The sequence below is a fragment of the Lolium rigidum genome, chromosome 4, assembly GCF_022539505.1.
Source record: "Lolium rigidum isolate FL_2022 chromosome 4, APGP_CSIRO_Lrig_0.1, whole genome shotgun sequence".
In the NCBI taxonomy this organism is placed as follows: domain Eukaryota; kingdom Viridiplantae; phylum Streptophyta; class Magnoliopsida; order Poales; family Poaceae; genus Lolium; species Lolium rigidum.
In genome coordinates, this window is record NC_061511.1 from 18,435,920 (window position 1) to 18,445,035 (window position 9,116).

The window sequence follows — 9,116 nt, forward strand, 5'->3', positions numbered from 1 at the left end:
CGAGGTGGCACAGATGTTCTTGTGTCAATATAGGTCGTTCATGCTTCGCACCCACTCCGATGGGATAGTAATACCTAAGTGGAACATGTTGAGAGTTCAGTCAGACAGTCCTTTATCAGATTGGTGGATTCTTCAGCATTTCGTGGTTGTCCAACCCTGGATTATTCAGCATTTTGTGGTTGTCCAACCCTTCTACCAGATCTGGTGAAATAAGGTTTTTGTGGTCGTCATACCCTTCAGCTCGACTCTACGCAGTGGTGGCCGCGGGGTGTGTTACTCGATGGCATTCATGAGTGGCCTCAAAATCAGGAATAGGGAGTCCTTTCAAAAAAAAAAGGGAATAGGGAGACATGGGCGATGGTGTTTTCCTTTTTGTTGGAAAATGGTGGTGGACTTAGCTGTTCTTCTCCAATGACTTCTCCAACGCAATTGTTGACGCTAGGAAGCACAAAGCCCTCACAGGGCGCTATATGCTTATATATCCTTATTAAGAAAAAAAAACCATTAGGGTGGAATTGGTAAGCATGCTGAAGACGTACATAAAATAATAATTCCAATTGACTTGTAAACATATTCTGCGAATTGGCAAATCAAATACCATCCAGCAACCTTTAACCTACATTGTTTCCATTTTCAGCGTCCTAACTTTATAATGGTGTATAATACAGGTCATATTACGAATTGGGTCAGAGAACCGGATAATGATACAGCATCAGGGGTTTGAATAGTGAGTTGTCTCCAAATAATGTTTATCAGACATGTAAATAGTTCAGTACTACAGGCTGCAGCTGAATGACAAGCTACTAGCAACTAGAACGTACTTCAATAAAGTCGATTAACCTGCAAGTTACAATATCAGATAGTGTACAATTGAGTGCTTCGACCCATCTTCAGAGCCACCGGTGAGTAACACCACTAGTCAGGTCAGCCGCAAGGTTTCCACCAACTTCAGGAGCAGTTGAACTGAATCTACCAAAATCCAGGTAGTCTTCTGTACCAGCTCATTCAGAAGTTGAGCCACCGCCCATCTCAAGGACTTCATTTGCGGTCTTTTGGAGATGTTAACCTGACAAATAATACAACTCTGTACAGAATGACGTGTTTGAACGTGTACTTTAGATGAGCAACTCTTCATGATGTGCCATGACTAGAATTTTTCTGGTACTGCTACAGCAGTCTACCAGTGCCCGTTGCGGCCATCGACGGTAGCAGGTAGTTTGTTTCCTGCATATGGCTTCGGTGGCCCAGCTTGGCTCACGTTGATCCTTTCAGGTTCACCTGTTTCGCTCTTGCAGGTGTTGTTCCTTCTTGGGTATGAGCTGCCCGAAGGAACACCGTTGGGACCAATTCCTGGGCTTCTGGCAACCCTTCGCTGTTCATATTGATCGGTACCAGATGTTGAACAGTTACCGTTACGAAGCACAGAACCAACCACTTTACCAGGCCTTGCAGCCGCAGCAGCAGCTGTAAGATGAGGCGATGTATCAAGTTAGTCTCGAGTTACCAGGGCTAACAGATACAGTTCAGGATATATTCGTATAGGTCTGTTTGCAGATTTAAGTCAATAACATACTGGAAGATTCACATGCTTACCTTGAGGAAATCGGCTTGCACCAACTGAAGGATCTTTCTGTGCTTTTTGTGCATTATCTCTGATTATGCACCTGGAAAGATCATCAGTGATGTTTGCTGCACCTTGTGGCCGGTTATCAGAATAGATAACACTCGGCCTGTTAAGGAGCAAATAGACAGTCAAGAACCACACATCCAAAGATCAGGCCTGATAACACTCAGCCTGATAACATCAGTCCATCCGTACCATAAAGCAAAGGACAACATCTTACCTTGGTAACGAAGTATGTTGCCTGTCAGGCGGTGCAGCTGTTGATCCCTTCGCATAATGCTCTTCAAGGAATGTGAACTGCTTTTTAAAATGATCTACTGCACTGAAATGTGATTAGAGCAACCAATGTTAGTTCGATGAATTAGTCAGTAGCTTATGTAGAGCCTGACTGACTCCAGGCAACAAATGCGAACTCATGGAGTATGTAATACTACCTAATGCATATCAAACAAGAACTGTCAAATGCTTTATTTCTCAATTATCAGCATTCCCAAAAGAGTAGAAAACTAACCATGCTATATATGTATATATAGATTCTATATATTCACAGGCCTTCGGACATTAACGGTACCAAAAAATGAACAGTATATTCACACAACTAAACTGGCTGGTAAGAATAGTGTCACTAAAATAGTCCGGGGAATTGAAAAAGGCACTCCACTTCAGTTGAGAATGTTAAAAGTAACAAAAGACAACTTCGCACCTTGGGTACATGAAGCCAGTTGGCTCAGCGCCCTCAAGGAATTCCCTCAGCATGTTTGGATGATATTCCAGAATTTCTCTGTATATTAGTTCTCTTATGTCGTCCTTCGTAATTCTCCTCCTCTCAAACTCAAATTCGAGCTTAGTAATGGGCTGTGCAGAAGGCTCTCTGTCCACACTAGCTATGTTCTTGAAATAAAGATCAGCAAGAGCCTGACAGCATGTGTAATACATTAGCTGCTGGTACTGGAGGTTACAAGGAAAACAAAACATAGGAAAAAAATTGTGGTACTAAATACCTCTTCAGCACTTGGCCGGTCCTTTGGATCAAATGCTAGCATTCTCTCTAACAAATTTAGTGCAAATGGATCTGCATTCGGAAACTTCTGCGTGAATGGTATAGGCTTTTTCCGCCTCATACTGCTCAGATAGCGCCTGGCCTTCTCATTTCGAATCTGTAGAGTGTAAGTACATTTAGCTACAAACACAGAGGATTTTATTGGAAATAGCACTGTTTTGTGCCAGAGTATACTGACCCTAGCTATTGTTTCTGGAGAAGGCGTTCCCAAGAGATCTGTAATTATATCCAGTTGATGCACCACATTTTTTCCAGGGAAAAGAGGTTTTCCTGTTAGAAGTTCTGCAAATATACAGCCAATGCTCCATATATCTATTGCTGGTGTGTACTGCAAGATATTGGAGAAAATGATGTTAAAGGTGCTCGAGATATTCCAAATTATGTAGAACTGGATAAGTCAACCCTAGACATAAGGTGCTTGAATTACATCTACAGATTCCCTTCTTTCTTCTACAGCTTAATCATTTGGTTTGTGAAAATAAATATGGAAAACAAGGTAGTTACTGAAGACAGAATGACATTGAAGCTTTTGGATTATCTATCGATTAGGAAAAGCATGAGCTGTGTTACACATGAAAAAAAATTATTTTAACAGTTAGTGATCCTAAGCAGAGTATAGCAGACAGGAACAGCATGAGCTGTGCTGGATTTTAGAAACCACCCTTAATACTTTTTTATAAACAATGTGGTCTTATTACCATGTTGTCCCTAAGACCATAATCAAAGATATGTTTGAACATAAAACCTATTAGGAAAAGAACTACAAAGGAAATGTCAGTGGGGAGGTTACTTTGCTTTGCTGTCACAAAGTTGCAGCACCTTTCTGGCCTTAAACAGTAAAGGAGGTAAATCAGATTATTGGAGTAATTAGGGAAAATTCAGTAATAAATTTCTATGTGGATATCACAAATCATTAAAACATTAACATGTTCAGACCTTTGAGAAGAAAGATCCACACAGTTCAGGTGCTCGGTACCACCTTGTCGCAATATAATCCTACAGACAGGATAAGCAATTAGCAGCTGCTACCAATATTGACTAGCTAAAAGAAACAGGCAGCATGGTAGGGAAAATGGTAATACCGTCCAAAAGATGGCTGTTGGAGTATCACTTATAGCTACCCTTGCAAGGCCAAAATCACATATTTTCAGCTTACAATCAGCATTCGCCAAGATATTCTTTGGTTTGAGATCTCGATGAAATACATTTGCTGCAAGAAGCTATTGGAAGACGCATCAGTCATCACAGGAGTATTTGTATCACAGACTAGATTGACTGACAAATGGAATCACAGATAGAGTATTTAGTGAAGACAAAATAAACCTTATTGCACATCATCTCGTAATGCCACATTTGCAGTTTTAGCCACTCATACGACAAAAGTACTGGTACTTGTTTGCAATCAACTAGTTCAAATAATTTGAACAATTTTTTTTAACATATTGCTCTTTACATGGGAGAAGATGACTGACATGTGCTGTTCATTTGTTATTATTGCAGCAAAAAAATGTTTTATGCGAGGGGTTATCCCCTTCACGGGAAATTAGCGCGCTCGATAATTTGGCAATCAGACAAAAAGGTAGCCAATTTGCCCTCCCATGAATATTTTGCTTGCTCAATCTGACTGCTATACGTACCGCATGAAGCGACCTGAGTAACAAATCGTCATATGTAGTGGACCATGGGGAGGGGCAAAGATGGGGAAAAAAACCACGTAAACCTACTGCTCCAAAATATGCCCAACATAACAGGACTTGGGAAGAACAATTGACGCCTAACATAATCAAATATTGGGATCAACTACCTACTTGATCACAAACACTTAATTCATAAAAATGTTAAACCGAAGTTCTCCAGCCTCAAACAGGGCTTCTTGATTATAAAGTTTAAATTCTTTATGATCATTACATCGTCGTCAGCTACTAGAACAATACTTTTGAATTAAATTTCACTGTTATCTAATGGAACTTCCATGGCTGTAACAGATAAATCATTATTAATGGTTGTTGGAATATGCAAAAGAACCATCTTTCACATGAAAATAAATCAATTACCTGTATGTATGTACTTCAACCCTCTGAGCAACTGGTACAAGAAGAACTGATAATGTTCTGGAGTCAAGTCATCATTAGCCTTTATCACTTGGTGCAAATCAGACTCCATGAGTTCAAAAACAACATATATGTCCTTGAACTCTCTCCTTGACGGAGGGAGTAGAATGTGTTTGATCTCCACAATATCCGGATGCCTTAGGAGCCTAAGCAACTTGATCTCACGAAGTATCCGTGTCGCATCAGACACGTGTTCAAAGATGTCGTTTATCTTCTTGATAGCAACTTTCTCACCCGTGTGTGTATCCAGAGCAGAGCATACCACGCCGTAACTCCCTTTTCCTATAACTTCCTCTATCTTGTACCGGTTTCCCTCACCATACTCGGTGAAAAAATCCATTTGAGATGTCTGTCACACAAAACAGAATGGAGTCAGCTTGAGCACTGCTGATTTGGGTTCGTTACTATGGCATGGAGATAACAAAAAATTTAGGGTGAAACAAATTCTAGTGAAGAGGACTATGAACAGAAAACAGTAGCCAAATACATGAGATACTAAGTTCCAAGGAGAATTCATGCGGCTTAAACAACATGGAATAATTAACTTTATCTCGAAAGTTGCTTGGAGGCAAACGAACAGCATTAGAGCCACATGATGCAACGATGTCTACGGGGCATAGTTTCATTCTCCAAAACAAGATGGAACTTTTGCCCGATGGACAATACTGAAGCCTAGAGTTCATAGAGCAAAGGTGAGAATTCCAAAGAATCTCTTTAGCAGGGTACGAACATTAGCGCCATTCCTACCAAGTATCGATTTAGGCTTGCGAGCCTCTAAAGCAACCAGCTCCAAATCGAACAGATCTACCTTGCCCCCCAAATTCCACATCGGTAAACTAACCTACTGCCAGAACAGCACAGTTTCGCGATTCGTCGACCAAAAGCTCCAGACTTCCCAAGATCTCTAACCAAGAACGCAACCAATCTACTCCAAGAAGAAACACTGCCAGCTCCCGGCGCGGCGGCACCAGCGCGAACCGTAGAACCGCGGGGGCAAACGGCAGGACAGAGCGAGAGGCAGGGCCTTCTTCCTCCTGCTGCATCCGGCCTGCAGAGCAGATCTCCCGAGGGAGGAGGGGATGGATCTTTGCGCGAGAAAGGCAGGATCTTTCGGATCCAGCAAGAGAGGGGGGAGGGAGGGAGGGAGCTCACTTGCTCACGCGCTTGACGAGGAGGGGAGAGAGCTGGAGGACGCGGCCGAGGAGGGAGGGAGGGAGTCCAGCTGCGATCCAAGAAGAGCTCGAGGAGAGAGAAAGGGACGGCGGTAGCTGGGAAGTCCAGGGAGAGGAGACCAGCGGTGGCCTCAGCTTTCGGAATTTATATCGGGATTTCCCTTTTTCAACTTGTAGGAGTACTAAATTCGCGGATTTGTTGTTTTTTGGTTAAGGAAAAAATCGCTTGGCTTCGTTTGATTTGGAGGCGGAGGAGCAGGGGCAGGCGCACCCACTCGAATAGGAAAGGCTGTTGGGCGGCATGGAGGCTTCAGGTAGCGGATCATTTCCTGTTTTGTTTCTTGTTTGGCCACGGTGACCACGATTTGTTGAAGACACGTCATTTGACTAATTTATTTTTTTTTTTCTAAAATACTCCCTCCATCCACAAATAAGTGGACGCGCGCAGTTTCCAAGAGACCTTAAACTTTTTGTAAAAAAAATCAAAAAATTCCCATTCCTTCAATCAATCTGCTCATTAATCAAAAAGATGCTTTGATTTCGACGCTAATAAATGCTGCGCATACTAGTAACCAATAAAACAACATTGAGAAACCAAACATGATTAATGGGGGCTAAAATCAAGGCATGCACTAGGGGTCTAAACGTAAAAAATATACCTAGAAGTCTAGATGTACACTTATTTGTGGATTTTTTAGAAGGCTAGATGTGCACTTATTTATGGACGGAGGAAGTACCAGTTGAATGTTCCTGCAATGCAGCGGAAGTAAAATATAATATATAAATACATTATAAATGTTCTTTTTGTTCTTCCTTGTAGATATTTTTCACTCTCGGATTATCAATCGATTCTATTACCTGCTACAGATGTTCCTTCCAGCAAGGCAGCAACATCCTATGTTGCATCATTTCTTCATCGGGTGTGTACATTTTCCCAATCCTCGAATCTCCGCGACTGAAGTCCCCTCCGCTAAACTCGCCACGTAGCAGTACAACGCTCTATCTTTTGCATATTGTGTTGTTGTTCTCCGCTATGTCGACATCCTTCTCGACATGTATCTTGTCCTACCTCGGAAAATTAAACTGTGAACCTTTCATACTCATTTTTTCTCTCTCAACTCTGCATTCACCTTTGTTCGTCGACCCCTTGCATTATCTCACTCCACCTAGCAAGTTATCAGCAAGGCAATCGGGATGCTTGACTATATTTGGGGTAGTAATGAGTTTTCATCTCAAAATGCTTAGAAAATGATGATTGAATTTAGACACGCTCCTCTTAGATTTGGAAATCATCATGTCAAACCAAGCACAAGTTCTTCTTCTGGTTACTCCTTCATGACATGCTGAACACTCGACACTTGTTGGGAAGAAAGAATTGTCATTTACCATTACTCATGTGCTACTTTACAGTGTCAAAATGAGGAAACTTTGGTTCATTTATTTTGGACATGCCCTTTTGTTGGATGTTGGGACTTGATTTGCCCCTCAATATCAAAGAAATGTGTTTGTGATGGAAGCTTTTTCAAACATAAAAGACAAGCTAAAAATTCATTTTTCAATGAAGATTATCATTCTTGTTGTGTGGGAAATCTGGATGGTAAGGAATAACAAAATTTTCAAGAACCAGGATCCAACATTTTAAAGTTGGAAGCATTCAAGAGTCGAGAATGGTGACATATAGAATGAAAAAGAAGCATGATGAAACCATCAAAGAGAGTGGTTACAATCACAAGTACAATGTAATTTTGTTTTCCTTTTATGACCATGCGTAAGAATATGTTTATTTATTAATTATAAAAATTGCAGTGGGATTCTCTCCTACTGTTTATCCTCAAAAAAAAATCACATGTGTTGCTATAGAATAAGGATGAATATGTGCACTTATTTTCCACTATAAAACAAACATGTGAAAGTGCATGAAGCTTGTGATTATGTTACAAACACCGACATCTATTTTGTGGATGTTGGATGCCATGGTGGCCGCGGCAAGATCGCAGTGCGACGGTCGAATGTGCAGAATGATGATCCAGCGGCTAACACGCCACATGGTCTTTTACAAGTGATGAGTTCAATTTGCAGCATATTTTATCTTATGTTTTTTGCATTAGTAGTGGTAGGATTTTAGCATTTTTCCGCGCTTGCGCACCTTTTGTGCTTGTTTCAGTAGGATCCCAGGTACGGAAGAATCATTTGGAAAAGAGACTTAGCGTGCCTTTTTCTTTGGATAAATATGCAAATTAAAGATTACAAAAGCCTCCAAAATAATTATTCACGTACCTTGGTGGAAGAGCCTCACGCGGATAAGCTTTAAGGAGTTTAATGAGCACCAATACGGTCACCTGGGTGGAAGAGCCTCATGAGGAGAAGCTCCATGGAGTTTAACGAGCACCAATACGGGCAGAGCCCGCCCGTATCGATTCACATATAGCCTATCGTTTGGCTTCGCCCCTTCAAATAGTTCCGCCATGTGAAGAAGGATCACAGATCAGAGATCTAGAGACACCGGAATTCGCAAAAACCTCACCTACAGAAGGGATCTAGAGGTGAAACAAGCACGGGGGCATCAATCCTCGAAACTACGAAGACCCTTGGAAGATTGGGGGTCATCTTCATCATCACAACACATCTCCATCGACGTCACCATTTTCACCTCATTCCTTCGTCCATCTTGTTGTAATTTCTAAACTTTGTTGTGAATTTACACAAGGATCCTTCCATTAGTTACAGCTTCATTCATACCATTATGATGATGTTCATTTCATATGTGTGAGTAGTTTCCCTTGTTCTTGGGGAGTCATGGAGAAACCCTAGCTACATTATGTGTTGAATAAAGATGATTTATACTTTTCATTCATGATTGTATGTATTAGTTAACTTTCTCGATGTTATGTATTGTGCAACACGTAACATTTTCCTACGGGACAGGAGAGGGAACTACTCTTGGTTAGTGGTGATGTTGAAGGTGCTAAGTGACATGTTGTATTGGATCTTTGCTTACCTAGTCAAGGGGGTATGAGGGGATGATACGTCCAAAACGTATCTACTTTCCCGAACACTTTTGCTATTGTTTTGCCTCTAATTTGTGTATTTTGGATGCAACTAACACGGACTAACGCTGTTTTCGAGCAGAATCAGTTCGAGTGTCTCGT

General features: G+C 41.3%; 1 protein-coding gene across 3 annotated transcripts; it reads right to left on the reverse strand.

Moving 5' to 3' along the window:
• Nucleotides 1-719: 719 nt before the first annotated feature.
• LOC124708102 (mitogen-activated protein kinase 14-like) lies at nucleotides 720-6,096 on the reverse strand. 3 transcript variants are annotated; one of them, XM_047239794.1, is made up of 10 exons: nucleotides 5,948-6,096; nucleotides 4,739-5,144; nucleotides 3,767-3,894; nucleotides 3,621-3,680; nucleotides 2,863-3,012; nucleotides 2,626-2,781; nucleotides 2,328-2,539; nucleotides 1,845-1,946; nucleotides 1,594-1,730; nucleotides 720-1,464 (listed from the first exon to the last, which is right to left on the reverse strand). In XM_047239794.1, the coding sequence occupies exons 2-10, from the start codon at nucleotides 5,133-5,135 to the stop codon at nucleotides 1,178-1,180; spliced, it is 1,629 nt and encodes a 542-aa protein (XP_047095750.1). In that variant the 5' UTR covers nucleotides 5,136-5,144; nucleotides 5,948-6,096; the 3' UTR covers nucleotides 720-1,177. The 3 variants fall into 3 exon arrangements, with proteins under 3 accessions (XP_047095750.1, XP_047095748.1, XP_047095749.1); XM_047239792.1 differs by lacking the exon at nucleotides 5,948-6,096 and adding an exon at nucleotides 5,743-5,853; XM_047239793.1 differs by lacking the exon at nucleotides 5,948-6,096 and adding an exon at nucleotides 5,637-5,740.
• Nucleotides 6,097-9,116: the final 3,020 nt, after the last annotated feature.

Coding starts and splice junctions, on each gene's coding strand:
- LOC124708102 (XM_047239792.1), bottom strand. CDS start 5,838: ATGCAGCAGGAGGAAGAAGGCCCTGCCTCTCGCTCTGTCCTGCCGTTT. Junction 3,013..3,620: donor GTGGATCTTTCTTCTCAAAG/GTCTGAACATGT, acceptor AATATCTTGCAG/TACACACCAGCAATAGATAT. Junction 2,540..2,625: donor ACCGGCCAAGTGCTGAAGAG/GTATTTAGTACC, acceptor ACATGCTGTCAG/GCTCTTGCTGATCTTTATTT.